At 41.3% G+C, this 22,436-nt stretch overlaps 1 protein-coding gene across 3 annotated transcripts; it reads right to left on the reverse strand.

Moving 5' to 3' along the window:
- Nucleotides 1–35: 35 nt before the first annotated feature.
- LOC106568164 (G-protein coupled receptor-associated protein LMBRD2B) lies at nt 36–21,647 on the reverse strand. 3 transcript variants are annotated; one of them, XM_014138249.2, is made up of 18 exons: nt 21,527–21,647; nt 15,894–16,111; nt 15,231–15,346; nt 13,943–14,041; nt 13,554–13,721; nt 13,149–13,359; nt 12,954–13,028; nt 11,036–11,149; nt 8,647–8,830; nt 8,083–8,264; nt 7,734–7,867; nt 5,549–5,654; nt 5,361–5,458; nt 3,382–3,485; nt 3,243–3,289; nt 3,003–3,132; nt 2,631–2,757; nt 36–2,487 (listed from the first exon to the last, which is right to left on the reverse strand). In XM_014138249.2, exons 2-18 carry the CDS (start codon nt 16,065–16,067, stop codon nt 2,424–2,426), a joined length of 2,133 nt encoding a protein of 710 aa, XP_013993724.1. In that variant the 5' UTR covers nt 16,068–16,111; nt 21,527–21,647; the 3' UTR covers nt 36–2,423. The 3 variants fall into 3 exon arrangements, with proteins under 3 accessions (XP_013993724.1, XP_013993725.1, XP_013993723.1); XM_014138250.2 differs by lacking the exon at nt 21,527–21,647 and adding an exon at nt 17,821–18,224; XM_014138248.2 differs by lacking the exon at nt 21,527–21,647 and adding an exon at nt 17,499–18,224.
- Between the last annotated feature and the right edge of the window lie 789 nt (nt 21,648–22,436).

Below are 22,436 nucleotides of genomic sequence, written 5' to 3' on the forward strand. Positions count from 1 at the left end.
ATGACCAAAAGTATCACACTAACACTACACGTCTGTATAATTCATTAGGAACTTTACTTTAAAGATGCAGTCCAGGATCTTAAGCACAACCAATTTTAACATATTGTATTCATAACATATAGAAATTACAACAAAAAATACAAAATCAGAATGTAACAACATACAAAATGGATGACATAGTACAAAATTGGATGACGTAGTACAAAAACTGGGACCTGTTTTAGCTTGGGAGAACCACTTTCAAAACTAATGGCTGAAATTATACAAAAGTTGGGGAGCATCAATTTAATTCATTTCTTACTTTTACCAAAAGAGATTGTAAGGAGTTCAATGGGCATCTAACCTGACAAGACCATTTTTTAGCCCATGGTTACCAGTGACCTTAACAGATGCAGTCAAATTAATTTAGAATAAATAGCGTGTTGTACGTGTGTTGACCTTTGTCTGCTAGATTAATAGAACCATATAATACAATTTGAAATAAGAGGGCATCATTAACAAATACATTGAGAGACGGGGGACTGGTTAAATCTAAAATATTATTTATGACAGATTACAATTTAACACGATTTTATAATAATTGTCCAACTCCTTCAAAATGGTGAATACCATGCATTTAACATGCATGCTTCTGACTGTGTGTGTTTTTACCTGAATTCCTCATCCAACCAAGCTCATACAGTTACAGTAGTTGTTTGAAGTTGACACAATATGAAGTCATATTTCTAGGACAATGTATTTCAGTGGCACAATGACCTGTTGCTTCGCAGTACCTTCCAGCAAGACATCTTGAACAAGGTAAGAATAAATATTTCAATGCAATACATTTAAAAAGTTCACATTTCTTTTTGATTGATCCAAGTAATTAAACCAAAAATAATGAAATCATAACTAGAAAAAATATGCCTTTGCCATTTTTGTAATACAGTCAAATAAACAAAACAATATGGCACAATGATATCCCAAAAAGACTTCAGTAGATCATTTAACACCTAAAATTCAAATAGTTTCACAATAAATAAGGCGTTACTTATGTCAAGCAGTTAATCGCTAATGACACAATATAGAACATTACCTTTAAACAGGCCTTTCAACAGAATCCACAAAAACTATTTTCAAACAAACTTAAGGTCATTTTCACACTCGGAATAGAACAGAGAATATATCACAATTAAGAGCAATGGTAAATCTTTTTTTAGTATCAGCTGTGTCAGTTGACCTCCATCAATTTCACCAACATTTCGAGCATTATAAACCAAATTCCAACTTGAGATCCGATTTGCACAAATCTCACATCAATTCAAGTGAACGATAAGAACAAATACTGTACCTCAGGGCAGGATCTATGGGCAGTACAAACACTGTGATAATTCAGTTAACTCAGTGTGGGCTGGATCACATAGATTGCACATTAAATAGAGGACTATAGGTCTAAATACGGTACACTCAGTTTCTATGGTAGCAGCAAACAGACCTAAGCAACTGTCCTTCCGTCCATATACCAGAATAATACAAGACTGGCAACACAAGACTAAAACATTTTTTTATACCTTTATTTAACTAGGCAGGTCAGTTAAGAACAAATTCTTATTTTCAATGACGGCCTAGGAACAGTGGGTTAACTGCCTTGTTCAGGGGCAGAACGACAGATTTTTACCTTGTCAACTCGGGGATTCGATCTTGTAACCTTTCGGTTACTAGTCCAACGCTCTAACCACTAGGCTACCTGCCACTCCAATTTTTATTTTTATATTTTTTTAACCTTTGTTTTGTTGAAAAATTGAAACAGTGATAATTTTTTCCACCATTTCTATTTTGCTGACACTTAAATAAGTAGAAAGTTAGTAACTTTTCGGGGGTTAAATACAACTTCATACATTTTAAATAAGTCTTCCTCCAAAAATATCCTTCAATTAGTAGTGATTACTTATCTTCTCATCAAAATGATGAACAATGTAATCAGCCCATCAACCAGATTTTTGAGGTAAGACACACTTTATACACCCATTGTAAAGATAACAGGGGATACCACAGGAAGAGCGACCTTGAACGGAAATTCATGCATAAGTAACAACAGAAATGACGAAGTGGTTTAACGGATGAGAAAAGGTGATGAGCCCAAATGGGGTACGGATCTACATTCATGACATGCTGCACAGGGGAGGACAGCTATCAGTCTAATGGGGAAGTGTATGTCAACAGCCACTGGAGTGTTCTGACAGAAGACAAGCTATTGGAGACAAGGAGCAGCAGATACATCATGCCAACAGTGGAGTGGAAGATAAGAGGTTGTGCTACATTCACAGAGCCTGAGAGTCTCTCTCCTTCGTATTGTCTTCCCTGCAAGGTGGATTAGTGGAGGATGAAAATTAATGTGCAATATTTAGCTTTCCTGTTCCTTCGACTCTCCCTCGCTACTCTTCTCAAACATCATCAAAGATTCTGCTCCGTGACGAGGACATGGACAGGTACCTGCCTGGTACATGCCTGCAAAATGGAGAGGCACAGTACACATATATGTTTAACAGCACACACTTTGTGTTATTTGCTTACAGGTATCAGCCACAGCAGAGCAGAAAGTGAAACTAACACACTTATTTAGATAAAGTGGGGAGTAGAGGACCTCTTACCTGGTGGAGTCTGCTTCAAGAGGGTCGTCTGAAAGAGTCTCTGCATTGAAGTCCAAAGGCTCTGCGTCCTCGAGAAGTTCTATAGAATCTCTCTCTGTTCCTCTGCCAGTCCGAGAGTACTTCGCCTCTGTTGAAGAAAAAACAATGATCAATACCAATGCCTTCCGCAGTTCAATTCAGATACATGTAATAAGGGACTTTTTATTTTATTAAGTTGGGGTGTATCCTTCGTGTCATCAAGAAAAGCCATGACTCCACAAGAGCAAACAAAACATTGATTCATTGTATAACAAAAGCAATGAGTAAAATCTAGCTTAAGTGTAGAAAACAAGCACAATGTAATGCAAGTAGGTTTTGCGACCAATCACTTACGTCTGTTAGGGTTAGTGTTAGGGATAGGTACAGTATCAGAGTAGTTGGTCTCCGTCATTTCTGCGGCTTCATTTCTATTCCTGTTACTGGCGGTGTCTTCCCGAGTGTTACCATAACGCTCCTTCCACTCCTAGAACACAGGCACAAGCCTGACGTTAACGCCTTGATCCGTTACTCTGCAAAAATAACAACCAACACACATACTAAAAAGGGCATGGAAAACTTTATCTAGGGACTCACCCTTCGCCGGTTCTCTCCATCCTCTGTCCTTTGGCGCTTTCTTTTCTCTGTCAGAAACACAGAAATCAGTGGTTTGAGTTGACAACACAAACTTTTTCCACTGTCAAATGGTTTTCATTCAGATCAAGTGGGAACAAACCTCGTCGAATGAGCTCCTTGCCCTCATCAATCAGGTCAGAGGTCATTTCATTGTCTCCCACGAACTGCTGAAAGCCCAGGAGGTTCAGACAGCGGGTACCCAGGCTAAAGGATTCATACAGAATCAGTGATGATCTGCCATAAAATCAATACTTGTTCTTGCACAGTATGTATGCATTTGTATTTATTATGGATCCCCATTAGTTCCTGCCAAAGCTGCAGCTACTCTTCCTGGGGTCCAGCAAAATGAAGGCAGTTTATACTATTTTAAAAACATTACAATACATTCACAACACACTGTGTGCCCTCAGGCCCCTACTCCACCACTACCACATATCTACAGTACTAAATCCATGTGTATGTATAGTGCGTATGTTAATCGTGTGTGTGTGTGTGTGTCTGTGCCAATGTTTGTGTTGCTTCACAGTCCCCGCTGTTCCATAAGGTGTTTTTTTAATCCGTTTAATTATTTTTTTTTTAAATATAATTTTACTGCTGGCATGAGTTACTTGATGTGGAATAGAGTTCCATGTAGTCATGGCTCTATGTAGTACTGTGTGCCTCCCATAGTCTGTTCTGGACTTGGGGACTGTGAAGTGACCACTTGTGGCATGTCTTTTGGGGTATGTATAGGTGTCCGAGCTGTGTGCCAGTAGTTTAGACAGACAGCTCGGTGCATTCAACATGTCAATACCTCTTATACCGTAATTTCCAGACTATTGAGCGCACCTGAATATAAGCCGCACCCACTGAATTAAAAAATATATATTATTTTGAACATAAATAAGCCGTACATGTCTATAAGCCGCAGGTGCCTACCGGTACATTGAAACAAATGAACTTTACACAGGCTTTAACGAAACACGGCTTGTAAAAAAAAAAAAAAAAGTGCAGTAAGCTTTAGTTGTCTTTTTGCACTGAGTCAATTCCTCACGCTGCTGTTTCCAACGTCTTATCATCGACTCATTAAGACCAAGCTCCTGTGCAGCAGCTCTATTGCCTTTTCCAACAGCCAGATCAATCGCCTTCAACTTGAAAGCTGCATCATATGCATTTCTCCGTGTCTTTGCCATGATGAGGGTGACAAAATGACTACCGTAATCAGAATGATGGGAAGTTTGAGAGCGCTCGATTTAATCTAAACAGTAAACAAAAAAGTTGTTTGACCTTAACCCGTTCGGCAATTTCATTGGTCTAATGAAAGCTTCATGCGCCAAAAAACGAAGCACGTCACAGAATGTGTTTTTTTGGAGAAAAAAAATGTGAAAGCGGGAAAAATCCATATATTAGCCGCGCCATTGTTTAAGCCGCGAGGTTCAAAGCGTGGGAAAAAAGTTGCGGCTTATAGTCCGGAAATTAAGGTAAATAAAAGTAGTGATTATGTCAATCTCTCCTCCACGTTCAGCCAGGAGAGATTGACATGCATATTATTAATATTAGCTCTCTGTGTACATCCAAGGGCCTGCCGTGCTGCCCTGTTCTGAGCCAATTGGAATTTTCCTTAGTCTTTTTTGGGGCACCTGACCACATGATTGAACAGTAGTCCAGGTGCGACAAAACTAGGGCCTGTAGGACCTGCCTTGTAGATAGTGTTGTTAAGAAGGCAGAGCATCGCTTTATTATAGACAGACTTCTCCCCATCTTAACTACTACTGCATCAATATGTTTTGACCATGACAGTTTACAACCTAGGGTTACTCCAAGCAGTTTAGTCATCTCAACTTGCTCAATTTCCACATTATTTATTACAAGATTTAGTTGAGGTTTAGGGTATAGTGAGTGTTTTGTTCCAAATACAATGCTTTTAGTTTTAGAAATATTTAGGGCTAACTTATGTATGCTGATAATCCTTTTGGGTCATTGGTGGAGTACTCCTTGTAGAAGAGAAAGTTGATATTCTGTATCGTAGTATTATTGATGTGTTTGTCTACACCACGAATGTACTGTAATCTCATCATCTAAACAGCAGGCTAGACTCACCTGAAGTATGTAGCGATACATAGCAGCAATATAAGCATGGGGTAGTAGATATAGAAGCCATTAGCGATGAACGATAGGACCCTCATAGAACCCATGATCTGCAGAGGAGTGACGTGTTATTTTCCTCATATTGATGATACATCAACGAATATGTTCCATCAGTGTCAGAAGGATGTGCTGTGTCTTACAGAGGTGTAGGCCGTCTGCTCCTTCAATTGGTGGGAGATGGCAGAGTCCATGTGGATCAGACCCAGGAAGTTCAGACACAGAGGAGGGGTCAGACGGCAGAACAGCCTAAAGAGCAACAAGACTACATTAGACATTTAACATTTTTCATGTAACACAAACATATACCTGGTGCAAAGTAAGGGATGTATGGACATTGTGAAGTACGGCTGTCCAAATACAGTATAAACTCAGCAAAAAAAAGAAACGCCCTCTCACTGCCAACTGCGTTAATTTTCAGCAAACTTAACATGTGTAAATATTTGTATGAACATAACAAGATTCAACAACAGACATAAACTGAACAAGTTCCACAGACATGTGACAAACAGAAATGGAATAATGTGTCCCTGAACAAAGGGAGGGTCAAAATCAAAAGTAACAGTCAGTATCTGGTGTGGCCACCAGCTGCATTAAGTACTGCAGTGCATCTCCTGCTCATGGACTGCACCAGATTTGCCAGTTGTTGTTATGTGATGTTACCCCACTCTTCCACCAAGGCACCTGCAAGTTCCCAGACATTTCTGGGGGGGGGGAAATGGTCCTAGCCCTCACCCTCTGATCCAACAGGTCCCAGACGTGCTCAATGGGATTGAGATCCGGGCTCTTCGCTGGCCATGGCAGAACACTGACATTCCTGTCTTGCAGGAAATCACACACAGAACGAGCAGTATGGCTGGTGGCATTGTCATGCTGGAGGGTCATGTAAAGATGAGCCTGCAGGAAGGGTACCGTATGAGGGAGGAGGATGTCTTCCCTGTAACGCACAGCGTTGAGATTGCCTGCAATGACAACAAGCGCAGTCTGATGATGCTGTGACACACCACCCCAGACCATGACGGACCCTCCACCTCAATCCCGCTCCAGAGTATAGGCCTCGGTGTAATGCTCATTCCTTCGACGATAAACGCAAATCCGACCATCACCCCTGGTGAGACAAAACTGCGACTCATCAGTGAAGAGCACTTTTTGCCAGTCCTGTCTGGTCCAGCAACGGTGGGTTTGTGCCCATAGGCGACGTTGTTGCCGGTGATGTCTGGTGAGGACCTGCCTTACAACAGCCCTACAAGCCCTCAGTCCAGCCTCTCTCAGCCTATTGTGGACAGTCTGAGCACTGATGGAGGGATTGTGCGTTCCTGGTGTAACTCGGGCAGTTGTTGTTGCCATTCTCTAACTGTCCCACAGGTGTGATGTTCGGATGTACCGATCCTGTGCAGGTGTTGTTACACGTGGTCTGCCACTGCGAGGACGATCAGCTGTCCATCCTGTCTCCCTGTAGCGCTGTCTTATGCGTCTCACAGTACGGACATTGCAATTCATTGCCCTGGCCACATCTGCAGTCCTCATGCCTCCTTGCAGCATGCCTAAGGCACATTCATGCAGATGAGCCGGGCATCTTTCTTTTGGTGCTTTTCGGAGTCAGTAGAAAGGCCTCTTTAGTGTCCTAAGTTTTCATAACTGTGACCTTAATTGCCTACCGTCTGTAAGCTGTTAGTGTCTTAACGACCGTTCCACAGGTGCACGTTCAGTATTTCAACCCTTTACAATGAAGATCTGTGAAGTTATTTGGATTTTTACAATTCATCTTTGAATGACAGGGTCCTGAAAAAGGGACGTTTCCTTTTTTGCTGAGTTTAGTTCTGTCCACACAAATACAGCCAAACTAAAAATACACACCACTTTCTGAATGTCAATTTCCTCAATTTTCACCATATACATAATTTCGACAGACGTTTTGTCTCTTTGATACTTAGCTAATCATGGTTAAACCAGAACTAAAGTCTCACGTAATTGGTCAGCTGCTCAATTAAGTTCTGGGTCCATACGTGTTAAGAGAAGAGATGAAAGAACGAGGAGCAGAACGGGGAGCTCCACACACTCTTTGAAAGTTACGGGCCGAATGTCCCCCCCCTCGAAATTCGAAAGACGCAAACACCTATGAAATCGTGATTTGTCCAAATAACCAGCAACGAAAAACACAAACACAGGAAATACTACTACTTGTAATCCCACACATCCCATTCCTTCCCGACAGATTCGACAGTACCAGTTATGTTTAAATAGATCTGTTTACGAGATCAATACTTAGCTAATGCTGTCTAATCAGAACCACATTCCTCTCCTCACATCGCTCTACCACCCACTCACATGCCACTGAACTGCAGGCTGTAGGCGTCAGTCTGGTGGTGTGAGGCCAGGTAGTAGTAGTTGAACACTCGGATCCGGAACACAGTGGAGTAAACGCAGGTACACAGGAAGAAGATGGTGATGAAGCACGCCATCTAGCGGACAAAACAATAACCTTTATGTGAGAGACCCGACAACCTCTAATTGAATTATGCATACACAACAGAAACCCACTGGATGTTGATATGATCAGACAACAATGTTTTTGGGAGCATGTAGAGTGTGTTCAACTTTCTTTCTATACAGATATTACCAGATACCGGTGTACTACTGTACTAATTGGTGTAATTGCTTTCCTTTGGCGTCTCACCTCGATGTACAAGTAGTTGTAGTCTCTCTCAGCGAGCTGGATGAAGACAGCGAAGAGTGAGAGGACGGGCCGGGTGCTGAAGAAGGTGCACTCAGACCACACCACACCCACAGAGAACAGAGACAGCAACACAGCCAGCAGCCGGTAGAACCACTGTCTCAGCAGGCACTCCCAGTACCACTCTGGAGAAGAACAACATAAACACATAAATCTCTCCAAGGATCTTAGAAATTGAGTAAAATTCCAAGTGAGGAGAGGAATGGAAGACTGTAAGGCTGTGACAATACCAGTATGGGAATCATTTTGTCTATGGTAAAAATGAAAACACGACGTAGACTAAACTCTTCGGTCCTTTAAAAACCTGCTGTATGTAAAATATGTTGCGCTATTGCTTGGAAAATAAATAAGTGTGATTCTAGATGACAACATAATGATGAGGTTTACAACATTAGGGCTGTTTTTCTAAAGAAGTTCAACCTGCTTCGTGCTATGTTTGTAGGTGTGAGTGAACCCTCAGTTGTAGAGTTGACCCAGGTGTGAACTGTGAGGATCTGTGTGACCCACCTACAGTAGGAGTGTATAAGTATGGGCTGAGCCAGCTAGTTGGTTCTGTGGAGGGGAAGCTGTGAACAAACTGGTGGGCTGAGCTGGTCTCATTCTTGGCCACGTCCTCCAGGTGCATAGCCTGCTGCAGGAGGATCTGCCACTGGACATGGGTCCTGTTGTGCCTCTGCACTGCGTAGATCACCTGACCATTCACAAAAGAACCACATCCTCAAACTAGGGTTTAGAGTAAATTTGTATTTAACTAGGCAAGTCAGTTAAGAACAAGTTCTTATTTACAATGAGGGCCTACACCGGCCAAACCCGGACGACGCTGGGCCAATTGTGCGCCGCCCTATGGGACTACCAATCACGGCCGGTTGTGATACAGCCTGGATTCGAACCAGGGTATCTGTAGTGACAACTCTAGCACTGAGATGCAGTGTCTTACACCGCTGAGCCACTCGGAATCCCCATAAATCCATTTGAATTTAATCACTGACAGCATCCCTTTAGATTTATTTAAAAAAAAATGTTTCTGTGCTTCCAACTTTGTGCCAAAGCATTTAGGAGATCGAGGTGCTTAAAGTTAACCCATTTCGCATACCCAACCATACGACATCCATGTCTTCATCACTGGAAAAGATAAATGGTTGAGTTTGATATAATTTAAAAGCTTACAAACAGGGTTGTCAAACCATTTGATAATTTCTTGAAAACAATGTTTTTTTATACAAATTATGACATTATTTTACATTTAACCTTTAATCTAAAAATGTGTAAACTCCCATTTTTTTCATATTCCCATTTGTTGTATCTTAGACCCTACTTTACATCAGCTGTGGTTTTTGAGTTGTGCCTGCCATCGGCTGTCATTTCAATCATAGAAAAATAATTCCTAGAATGGACTTATCCCTTTAGAACACTGCAATTTAGCTGGTACACCATTGAAATTTAAATTATAACTTTTAATTACTACCACAAAGAAGGCTGCCAGTCCACCCACCATCTGTCAACTTAAATCATCATCATGTCTATTCTATATTTAAATACGTTTCCTATGGAGGATTGACTGTATAATTTAAAGTCAACATTCTCTTAGTTTAGACCTCCAACCATCTTTGTGGTACACTTTGAAAGTTTAAATTTAAAACGTCATTCCTACACTACATGACCAAAAGTAGGTGGACACCTGTTTGTCGAACATCTCATTTCAAAATCACGGGCATTAATATACAGTTGGTCCCCCCTTCGTTGCTATAACAGCCTCCACTCTTCTGGGAAAGCTTTACACGAGATGTTGGGACATTGTTGCGGGGACTTACTTCCATTTAGCCACAAGAGCATTAGCGCGGTCGGGCACTGATGTTAAGCCAGGATCGAAGTCGGTGTTCCAATTCATCCAAAAGGTGTTCTGAGCAGGCCAGTCATGTTCTTCCACACCGATCGACAAACAATTTCTGTATGGACCTCGCTTTGTGCACAGGGGCATTGTCATGCAGAAAACAGGAAAGGGCCTTCCTCAAACTGTTGCCACAAAGTTGGAAGCGCAGAAACGTCTAGAATGTCATTGTATGCTGTAGCTTTACGATTTCCCTTCACTGGAAAATCTGTCCCAGACAATTATTCCTCCTCCACCAAACTTTACAGTTTGCACTATGCATTGGGGCAGGTAGAGTTCTCCTGGCATCCACCAAACCCAGATTCGTCTGTCGGACTGCCAGATGGTGAAGCAGGAGTCATCACTCCAGAGAGTCCAATGGTGGCGAGCTTTACACCACTCCAGCAAACGCTTGGCATTGCGCATCGTGATCTTAGGCTTATATGTGGGTGCTCGGCCATGGAAACCCATTTCATGAAGCTCCTGACGAACAGTTATTGTGCTGACATGGTTCCAGATGCAGTTTGTAACTCAGTAGTGGGTGTTTACGCTCTTTGCGCTTCAGCAGTACCGTTCTTGCTCCTAGATGTTTCCACTTCACAATAACAGCACTTAGTAGACCGGGGCAAGTCTCGCAGGGCAGAAATTGGATGTATTGACTTGTTGGAAAGGTGGCATCCTATGACAGTGCCACGTTGAAAGTCACTGAGCTCTTCAGTAAGGACATTCTACTGCCAATGCTTGTCTATGGAGATTGCATGGATGTGCTCCATTTTATAGACCTGTAGCAACGGGTGTGTCTGAAATAGCCGAATCCACTCATTTTAAGGAGTGCCCACATGCTGTATATTTAGTGTATGTATGGAAGGTTTCATTGAAATCAAAAGGGGTGTTGTCAAAAAGTGACTGAACTCAAATGGATTGACCCTTTATAGAAGTCTGGATATAGTCAGCAATATGAATAAAGAACACAAAATCGCGAAATAAAACTGTTGACTAGCTAATAATGTGTACATTTCTTAAATGTACCTGTTTGTGAAGCTTCACCAGGTTCTTCTCACTAGGATAGGTGTTCTGTTTGTCATCAAAGTCCTCGTAGTCGTCCATGTTTCTGCCCATCTTCTCCTGGTACTCCACAGGGCACTGAGAGAGAAAACTCTGTTAAGATCATAGAGACAGATACTGTGCCTTCGGAAAGTATTCAGACCCCTTGAATTTTTCCACATTTTGTTAAGAATTACAGCCTCATTCTAAAATGGATTGTTTTTTAAAATCTCTCAGCAATCTACACACAAGACACTATAATTACAAAGAGAAAAAAAGGTTTAGACATTTTTGTTAATTTATTAAAAATAAGATACGTTTTTATTTTTTATTTACATAAGTATTCAGACCCTTTGCTATGAGACTTGAAATTGACCTCAGGTGCATCCTGTTTCCATTGATCATCCTTGAGATGTTTCTACAACTTGACTGGAGTCCACCTGGGATAAATTCAATTGATCGGACATGAGTTGGAAAGGCACACACCTGTCCATATATAGCTCCCACAGTTGACAGTGCATGTCAGATCAAAAACTAAGCCATGGAGTTGAAGGAATTTTCTGTAGAGCTCAGAGACAGGATTGTGTCGAGGCACAGATCTGGGGAAGGGTACCAAAAAATAAAGAATTTTCTTCCTAGAGCTGGCCGCCCAGCCAAATGAAGCAATCGGGGGAGAAAGGCCTTGGTTAGGGAGGTGACCAAGAACCCAATGGTCACTCTGACAGAGCTCTAGAGTTCCTCTGCGGAGATGGGAGAACTTTCCAGAAGGACAAGCCTGTCTGTAGCGCTCCACCAATCAGGCCTTTATGGTAGAGTGGCCAGACGGAAGCCCCTCCTCAGTAAAAGGAACATGACAGCCCACTTGGAGTTTGCCAAAAGGCACCTAAAGACTCTCAGACCATGAGAAACAAGATTCTCTGGTCTGATGAATCCAAGATTGAACTATTTGGCCTGAATGCCAAGCGTCACGTCTGGAGAAAACCTGGCACCATCCCTACGGTGAAGCATGGTGGTGGCAGCATCATGCTGTGGGTTTGTTTTTCAGAGGAAGGATCAAGGGAAAGATGAACGGAGCAAAGTACAGAGAATCCTTGATGAAAACCTGCTCAGGACCTCAGACTGGGGTGAAGGTTCACCTTCCAACAGGACAACGACTCTAAGCACAAAGCCAAGACAATGCAGAAGTGGCTTCGGGACAAGTCTCTGAATGCCCTTGAGTGGCCCAGCCAGAGCCTGGACTTGAACCTGATCGAACATCTCTGGAGAGACCTGAAAATAGCTGTGCAGCAACGCTCCCCATCTAACCTGGCAGAGCTTGATAGGATCTGCAGAGAAGAATAGAAGAAAGTCCCCAAATACATATGTGCCAAGCTTGTAGCGTCATACTCAAGACTTGAGGCTGTAATTGCTGCCAAAGGTGCTTCAACAAAGTACTGAGTAAAGGGTCTGAATACTTATGTCAATGTGATAGTTTTAAAAAATCATAAATGAACAAAAATGGCTAAAAACCTGGTTTTGCTTTGTCATTACAGGGTATTGTATAGAGATTGATGAGGGGGATAAAAAAAACAATTCAATCAATTAAAGAATAAGGCTGTAATGTAACAAAATGTGTAAAAAGTCAAGGGGTCTGAATACTTTCCAAAGGCACTGTAGAGTATTCCAGTGCCCCATAATGGGACAGATGCAATGATGCGACCTCTATCTAAATTTATGGTTAGGATCAAGAAAGGCACTGGACTTTCTCAGGCCACTTCACATTCCTCACTCGTTTAATCCTCACTTTAAGCACATAGAGTGCACACATCTCATTCAATAACATTGTGGGGTTGGGCTCCACATTCTTTACTGAGAATATGTCATTGTTTCTTTGTTTGAAGCTTTGTCCTTCTTTAAATCTTGCCTTTCTAAGAATAGTATCGATGTACTTCCTCAGTGGGTGGTTATACTTGATGGATTCTTGGACTTTTCTCACTTCCTAAAACAGATCAACAGCAAATAGAGAAAGACATCAATTAAACACAATTCAACTCAGTTTCTAAGAAACAGACCGCTATAATGTTTAAATGTTGTAGTCAGAGCAGGAACCATTCCCTACCTCCATGACATCCTCTAGATTCTCTTCTGCATCAGCCTTCTCTGTCATCAGCTTGGCTGCCTTAAAGTAGGTCTTGATGAGCAGGTGTCCCTGCCGCGAGGCGTTCCAATACGAGCGCGGAATCTCTACTAGGCCATAACCTAGCAACAGCACCAGCAGGAACAGGCCCCAGGTGTTGGCTGCAGTGATGCCTATTGTCTGGAGCTCATACCTGAGAGAGACAAAGGGACAGACCAAACCAGATTTAAGTGAGACAAAGACATACATGGTTCCTTTTAATTACCTTTCTATATTAGTACTGTGTTGTATAGAGTACAATGAGGTGAAATGCGGAATGGTCACTTTTTTTTTGTAGTCAACAGCACACTTTCCAAGTCTAATTTGTCCATGTTGCTGTGCACTCACCAGGAGAGGTGCCACTGAGGGTGAACGGCCACGTAGATAAGCAGCGATCCGAAGATGAGCAGGTATGTCCCGTAATAAATGGCGTTCTCTATCAGTGCCGTCTTTATTTTCCCAGTGATGGAGAAGCCCCCCGAGCGTGCATAGGATTGCATGAAGGGCAGCAGCAGCCTGCAAAGCCAACAAGATCTGGATTAAGGCAGCTGTAGAGCCTTTTTGGTGTATTTTAAGACAACATTTCTAGTACGGACAGAGGCAGATAGTTGACTTAGTAAGGAAGGTCTGTCTGTCTCTTAGTAAATCAGTCAAAATGAACAAACTTAGAGACCAGTTCTGATCAGTAGTGTTTCCAGTACAATTAAATACAAGGCCAAACAGTGTCAAGCACTCACCACGTGAGACACTGAGAGGTCCAGTAAACAACCCTCCAGAACACAGGCATGATTCCATCCGGAATGTAGCTCCACGGCTTGTAACACACCTTTGGAACACTGTCATGGAAAACATACAAACAAACAGTGTTGATATGCAGTTAGCAAAGTCTGGAAACACTGAAGAAATGAACATCTGGAGGGGAATACAAAACCTACTGCCTACTACTATACTGATGGTGACCCATTTAGGAGGAATCAAAAAAAAATAGATACTGGAGCAAAGCACATAAACGTTGATCTTCATTGTCAAACAATGAAACTCCAATGTTTGCCTTGTATAGACTATTAGGATAATATGTCAGACTGTCTGGGAGAAAACACTGTACATAATGACAGTCAAGCAAAACTACACTGGAAAAAATATATAAATGCAACATGTAAATACCACAGTAAATGTCAATACTACAGATGTCTCAAGTTGAGGGAGCGTGCAATTGGCATACTGACGCAGGAATGTCCACCAGAGCTGTTGCCAGGGAATTTAATGTTCATTTCTCTACCATAAGCCTCCTCCAACTTCGTTTTAGAGAATTTAGCAGTTAGTCCAATCGGCCTCAACCACAGACAACGTGTATGGCGTCGTGTAGGCGTGCGGTTTGCTGATGTGTTCTGAACAGAGTACACCATGGTGGTGGTGGGGTTATGGTATGGGCAGGCATAAGCTACGGACAACGAACACAATTGCATTTTATCGATGGCCATTTGAATGCACAAAAATACTGTGATGAGATCCTGATGCTCATTGTGTGACCAACATATGCATATCTGTATTCCCAGTCGTGAAATCCATAGATTAGGGCCTAATGAATTTATTTAAATTCACTGATTTCCTTATATGAACTGTAACTCAGTAAAATTGTTGCATTTAGATTTCTGTTCAGTATAAAAAGGACCCAATGTACTTGACATTTCACGATGGGAAGAGAGTGGACTTTTAGCTGTTGCAAATGAATGTGTGACAGCAGATAAACAAAATCTGCCTGGTAATCCCATTTAGATCAGCTTGTGCAAAACCGTTTTGAGAAGACAGCTAAAACACAGTCTCATGTTTTGAATTACAGCAATGGTTCCTGCCTTATGCTTTCTGTCTAGGACCCTCTTCCCTGGTCTTTGGTAACTACTGTACATGCTAGTGTTTTGTTCAACCAAATCCTGACCTCTGACCTGTCATGTCATTACCCTGAGTGCTGAACCTAATCCTATGACACATAAACATACGATGAGACCCTAGGGCTTAGGCACTAACCTTTTAGTGGGTGTGGCCGTAGTGGAGTTTCCTGCAGTTTGATTGGATATCAGCGGGGTCACCGGGGATACGGAGGCATGTTCTTCATGATCAATCTTACACTGCTTGTAGATTGTCTGAAAGGTCCAAACAAACACACAGACAAAGGAAGATAAGGCCCTAAAAATTGTTAAAGACTCCAGCCACCAACGTCATAGACTGTTCTCTCTGTTACCGCATGGCAAGCAGTACAGATGCATCAAGTCTAGAACCAACAGGAACCTGAACAGCTTCTATCCCCAATCCATAAAACTGCTAAATGGTTTAGTTAAATAGTTAACTAAATAGCTACCCATACTATCGGCATTGACCCTTTTTGCGACTTGGTACTAGTACCTTGTGTATATAGCCAAGTTATCATTACTCATTGTGTTTCTATTATTTCTCTATTTTCTTTCTCTCTGCATTGTTGGGAAGGGCCCGTAAGTAAGAATTTCACTGTTAGTCCATACCTGTTGTTTACGAAGCATGTGACAAATAAAATTGTATTTGATATCAGTAAGGTCTGCAAACACACAGACACACCAAGTTACTGGTCACCATTTTCATCTAAGTTAGGTGTTTCTTGAAAAAGCGAATGGATAAGATGGGGCTTTGGTGGTGAATGAGGGCAATAGTACTAACCGTGCTGATGTCCAGAGGAAGAATGAAGACGATGAGGAAACACAGGTACCAGGCCAGCAAGGTGCCAAACAGCACCATCCTCTGCTGCTTACGGAAGTCTGCATAGCGATGCAGCAGGAACAGAGCCAGGAAGAACACCACCACTATCTCAATGCCCAGCGCAGCCCCACTCATCCTGACTGCCTCTCTTATTGCTCTCGAAACCAGCAACACAGTCACTAAAGAGAGAAATCCTTCAAATAAATCCCAAGACTATTCAATAGATGGGTGTAAAAGAAAAAAATTCACATCACAAAGTAATATTGCATGGTCTACACAAATATGTGTATGTACTAAGAGAGACAACAAGTAGCTCTACTTTTGAAAGTTTCAGGCAGAGCATAATTCTCGCTGAGTGACACACTCCCCTCCATCAATTACTTTAGAAAATAATGAACCCATTTTCATTGGCTTCCAAAGACATGAGTAGTCTCCTACAAAAGACCTATTGGTCTGTCCGAGTCTGAAAGGGTCTTTTGTTTTCCTCCTTTAGAGCATGATCAAATGAGAATGGGAATGTTCTGCTCTACATAAAACAAACGTTTACAATAACACAACAAAAGAATGGCATGAATGAATATGATTGTGGTAAAACAATGTCATAATGTAAGCCAATTGGCATTAGCTAGGGACTTGGACTAGACTGTGGCGACCTAAATTCCAGAACTGGACAAGAACCCGACACCCTCAGCACACAGGGGGACAAACACCTACCTGGAGGTGACAGCATTCCCTCCCCCTTATGCCCCCCTAGACAGAACTACGACAACATAACCAACAAAAACTGGTCACACCTCCTGCAGCTCTGTCAGACGCTGGGTATGTACATAGTCAATGGTAGGCTTCGAGGGGACTCCTATGGTAGGTACACCTATAGCTCATCTCTTGGCAGTAGTACTACTTTATTACTGACCCTAACCCAGAGTCTCTTAGAACATTCAGTCAGTCCACTGACACCCCTAATAGAGCACAGAAAAAGCACACTATTTGAACAGAGCTTTGCTCAATCATGAGTCATCAAAGCCAAAGAAACTTAATAATATTAAGAAATGCTATAGATGGAAGGAAAACAGTGTGGTAATATGCCAAAAAACTAAGGTAACCACAAATTCAAACCCTTGACAAATGGTTTGATGAAGAATGCAAAAACCAAAGTAAGAAATTGAGAAACCTATCTAACCAAAAACATAGAAACTAGTGATGCACCGATATCCAATATTTTCCCTGCCAAAAAAAACGATATTTAACATTTTAGCGGCCTTAAGCATTCTAGTCCAGTTAAATAGTTAACACACACACACGCAGCGGTCTAAGGCACTGCATCTCAGTGCAAGAGGCGTCACTACAGTCCCTGGTTCGAATCCAGGCTGTATCACATCCGGCCGTGATTGGGAGTCCCATAGGGCAGCGCACAATTGTCCCAGCGTCATCCGGGTTTGGCCGGTGTAGGCCGTCATTGTAAATAAGAATTTGTTCTTAACTGTCTTTCCTAGTTAAATAAAGGTTACACACACACACACACACACTAAAAAAGTAATTTTGTTGGCATCTATTTCTTTCACTTACTTTCTGTGCTGTTTCGTTGTTAATTTGTTCAGTCGTTTCATTCTCAACCATTTCTATGGAACGCCGTTTGTGTCTTTGTGTGTCAAAAAAATATACAATTTAAAAATATTTGGCGTGTCAAATAACACTATTTGAAGTGTCAAATAAGCTTGTTGACCAATCAGGACCTGAATATGACTGCTCTGTCACATAATAATTTAACGGGTTCATACATTTTTTACGTAGTTATTACACATTGATTACACTATGACTTGTATTTCATGTCACAACGATTCATCGATACGTATGCTATGATGCTAGTAAAGTTGTCTCTCGCACTTACAGTATTGGTCATTAAAAAAAAGCTAGCTACCTAGCTAGCTCATGGATGCAAACAATGTTCTTCCCCAAAAAACATAGCAAAACGACAATCTGTTTCAGTAGCTTTTGTTAGCTAGATAACTATATAGCTCGGTGTCATCATCTAAAATAACCCTAATTTATAAGACAGTTCTTATTTGACGAATGGTGGTCGGACACGTCCATGTGAAGCCAGCCACAATAAGGATTAGCCACAATAGTGGACTTTGCAGTTAGCCTTCAAAATGAAAGTTTGGCATAATTCTACTATTTATATTCATTTGCATTACTGTCAGTGACAAACTTGTATTTTGAAGGCAACCCGCAAATTCCACTATTGTGCCAAATCCTTATTCTGGCTAGCTTCACAACACATAACCAAGTCCGGTCGAGCCTCACTAGCCAGATGAAGCTAGCTGCCTGCTTATAACGTTAGCTTTGGGCAACAGGGTTAAGTAGTTGGCTAGCTATGTATTTTCATGAACTGAAGTTCAATTTCAATAGTCGAACAACAAGTGGCAACCTAGCTAATACTTACTCACAAGGATTCCTAAATCATTGCTAAGAATAATGAAAATGACTGCAGGTTCTACTGGTCATTGTTTTCAGGCTAGTTGTATTGGTGCTAGCTAGGTACCAAGCTAAAGCTAGCTACCCCAGAAGTTGCGGTCGAACAAAGTATGCTTTATTACCAACGCGGTATTGTAAACACATCATTCGTGGCCGGTGTTTGCTTGTTTGTACAGCTTTGACAGTGCAACTGTATCTTTTTTGACAAGCAAAGACCCAAATCGCGTTCCATAGTATGCATGTTGTGAAGCTAATAGCAGTGACCCTATTACTGTGTAACTCCGGTAGGGCAACATCTGAAAAATAGCGCACTTGGTAGTGTGTACCACTGCTCGACCAGTTGGCGAAAGCCAACATCACCCACGACAGAGAACGGTTGATTGTCAAGGGCAATGAATTCCATTATCTTGGCTTCAATGGATTTTGCCTTTGAATTGTCTCGCTGAAATGTTGTTACTCTTTCAAATGACTGCTCGATCCACACAGCAGACATTGTGGGCTAGTTTAGGAATGCTGTGTTGCACAAAATTTTACGTGCCGTCATACCGTCATGTACCTACGTTATATAAGTATGCACGTCAGCTTTGACATAAGTTTTGCACATCGGGGCGTTAAACTAGACATCTGCCGATACCGATGTTAGCATTTTTAGCTAATATCGGCCAATTCCGATATATCGCGCGTCCCTAATACAGACCCAGAAAAACTATGGCAAATCACTAAAACAAAAAGGAAAAGCACGTCAGAAATCATCTCAATGTAATTGAAGAATCTATATAATCTAACCACTTGGAAAACACTAAACAAAACAGAGATGTATGGATAAACCACTTCTCCAATCTTTTTGGCTCTATAACAAAGAACAAACAGCAAAAACATATGCATGATCAAATACAAATCTTAGAATCACCTATTAAAGACTACCTGAACACACTGGATTCTCCAATTACATTGAAATAACTACAGGACAAAATACAAACCCTCCAAACCAAAAAGACCTGTGGGGTTGATGGTATCCTAAATGAAATTATAAAATACACAGACCACAAATTCCAATTGGCTATACTTAAATTCTTTAACATCATCCTCAGCTCTGTCACCCCAATATTTGGAACCAAGGACTGATCTCCCCAATCCACAAAAGTGGAGACAAATTTGACAACAATAACTACCGGGGGATATGCATCAACAGCAACCTTGGGAAAATGCTCTACATTATCATTAACATCAGACTCATACATTTCCTCAGTGAAAACAATGTACTGAGCAAATGGCAAATTGGCTTTTTACCAAATTACAGTACGGCAGACCACGTATTCACCCATGCTTTGTTGATTTCAAAAAGCTTTCAACTCAATTTGGCATGAGGGTCTGCTATACAAATTGACAGAAAGTGGTGTTGGGGGGGAAAAACATATGCCATCATAAAATCCATGTATACAAACAACAAGTGTATGGTTAAAACATGCAAAAAAACAGACACTTTCACACTTGTTAAACAACAAAAATGAATCTAATTTCACAGGCTAATGCTTCATTTGCCTTGGATGTTTTTACCACGTTTGGGGTCCCGTTGAAATAATACTTAATAGCAGCAAACGACCTATCAGAAATGCTAGCTAGCAAACATAAGTGAACCACGACTCGCACAAGCTATGTGGCTCCTACGTATTCACCATGTACACCCTAATTGACAAACTAAAACGGCTAAAATTGTCAAAAAACACATTTCTTTCCAGTGGGCCAGGGGGGTGAAACAGGGATGCAGCTTTAGCCCCACCCACTTCAACATATATATCAACAAATTGGCGAGGGCACTAGAACAGTCTGCCGCAACTGGCCTTACCCTACTAGAATCTGAAGTCAAATGTCTACTGTTTGCTGATGATCTGGTGCTTCTGTCCACAACCAAGGAGGGCCTACAGCAGCACCTAGAACTTCTACACAGATTCTGTCAGACCTGGGCCCTGACAGTAAATCTCAGTAGGACAAAAATAATGGTGTTACAAAAAAGGTCCAGTTGCCAGGACCACGAATACAAATTCCATCTAGACACCGTTGCCCTATAGTACACAAGTTAAGACTCTGCATGCAGAATTTTGCAAAAATATCCTCAGTGTACAATGTAAAACAACAAATAATGCATGCAGAGCAGAATTAAGCAGATACCTGCTAATGATCAAAATCCAGAAAAGAGCAGTTAAATTCTACAACCACCTAAAAGGAAGCGATTCCCAAACATTCCATAACAAAGCCAGATCTGTCTCTCAAGAGAAGACAGGCAATGTACACACTGCCCACAAAATGAGGTGGAAACTGAGCTGCACTTCATAACCTCCTGCCAAATGTATGACCTTAGAGACACAGATTTCCCTCAGATTACACAGAGCCACAAAGAAATAGAAAACAAATCCAATTTTGATAAACTCCCATATCCACAGTGCAATCACAGCAGCAAGATTTGTGACCTGTTGCTACAAGAAAAGGGCAACCAGTGAAGAACAAACATCATTGTAAATACAACCTATATTTTATTTATGTTTCCTATGTACTTTAACTAATTACATTATTACAACACTGTATATAGACAATGACATTTGAAATGTCTTTATTATTTTGGAACTTTTGTTTGTGTAATGTTTACTGCAAATTCTTTGTTTTTCTCACATTTGTTTATCTATTTCACTTGCTTTGGCAATGTAAACATATGTTTCCCATGCCAATAAAGCCCCTTAATTTTAAATTGAATTGATATTGAGAGACATATCACCAGTGTAGGGTCATTACAGTAACTAAAGAAATGTAAGCCCATGTAAGAATTCACTCAAGTTAATTGAGCAAAGACAGCGCCACCTTGCTTGCTACGGTAACTCACACAGCGTATTTAGCTGGTATGGTAGTTTAATCAATAGCAAACGAACAAAGACGTTTTCACACTTGTTAAACAACAAAAATTAATCTAATTTCACAGGCTACTGCTTCATTTGCCTTGCCCTTAGATGTTTTACCGCGTTTGGGGCCCCGTCGAAATAATACTTAATAGCAACAAACGACCTATCAGAAATGCTCACTAACATAAGCGACCCGCGCAGTGTTGCTGGTACGCTTAATTATCTCACCATTCGACTGTTAGGGATCCAGCCAAAATCACAGTACCACAGTTATGATATTGTAAAATACAGCTACCGTGTAGCACGGAAGATTTAGCGTCACGTCCTTGGTTCTTCCTGGTTTGCGTAATGGCAGCTGGGGATGATGGGTAGTGTATGCGTTTCTAAAACGTTAGTGTGATCCAGAATCCTTGAGACTTCCCTAGCCTGTTACATTGGCACTTTATCAATAATCAAAGTTCATCGAGGAGATTCGTCGAGGAGAGTAAACGTGAATGCGCTTGCATGAAACGAGATGGTCCTAAGGCAAAATGATGTTTACAGGGGTGGATCCCATATTGTGATCAAAACTAATGAAGTTAGTTGTGTAAGACATTTTATAGATAAAACAATATGGGGGTTTGGCAGATTTCCAAATTCTTTCGTTGGAGGATATACATGAGCATCTTCGATGGAATGTGGCTATAGTATCGATGAGGGAGAACACTCCCATTTGCAGTGGTGTAAAGTACTTAAGTAAAAATACTTTAAAGTACTACTTAAGTAGTTTTTGGGGGTATCTGTACTTGACTATTTCGGACAACTTTTACTTCACTACATTCCTGAAGAAAATAATTTACTTTTCACTGCATATATTTTCCCTGACACCCAAAAGTACTCATTACATTTTGACAGGAAAATGGTCCAATTCACGCACTTGTCAAGAGAACATCCCTGGTCATCCCAACTGCCTCTTATCTGGCGGACTCACTAAACACAAATGCTTTGTTTGTAAATTCATGTCTGAGAGTTGTAGTGTGCTCCCGGCTACCCGTCTGGTTTGCATAATATGAGGAATTTGAAATAATTAATACTTTTACTTTTGATACTTAAGTATATTGAAAACCAAATACTTTTCGACTTTTACTCAAGTAGTATT

Source organism: Salmo salar, chromosome ssa13 (genome assembly GCF_905237065.1).
Source record: "Salmo salar chromosome ssa13, Ssal_v3.1, whole genome shotgun sequence".
In the NCBI taxonomy this organism is placed as follows: domain Eukaryota; kingdom Metazoa; phylum Chordata; class Actinopteri; order Salmoniformes; family Salmonidae; genus Salmo; species Salmo salar.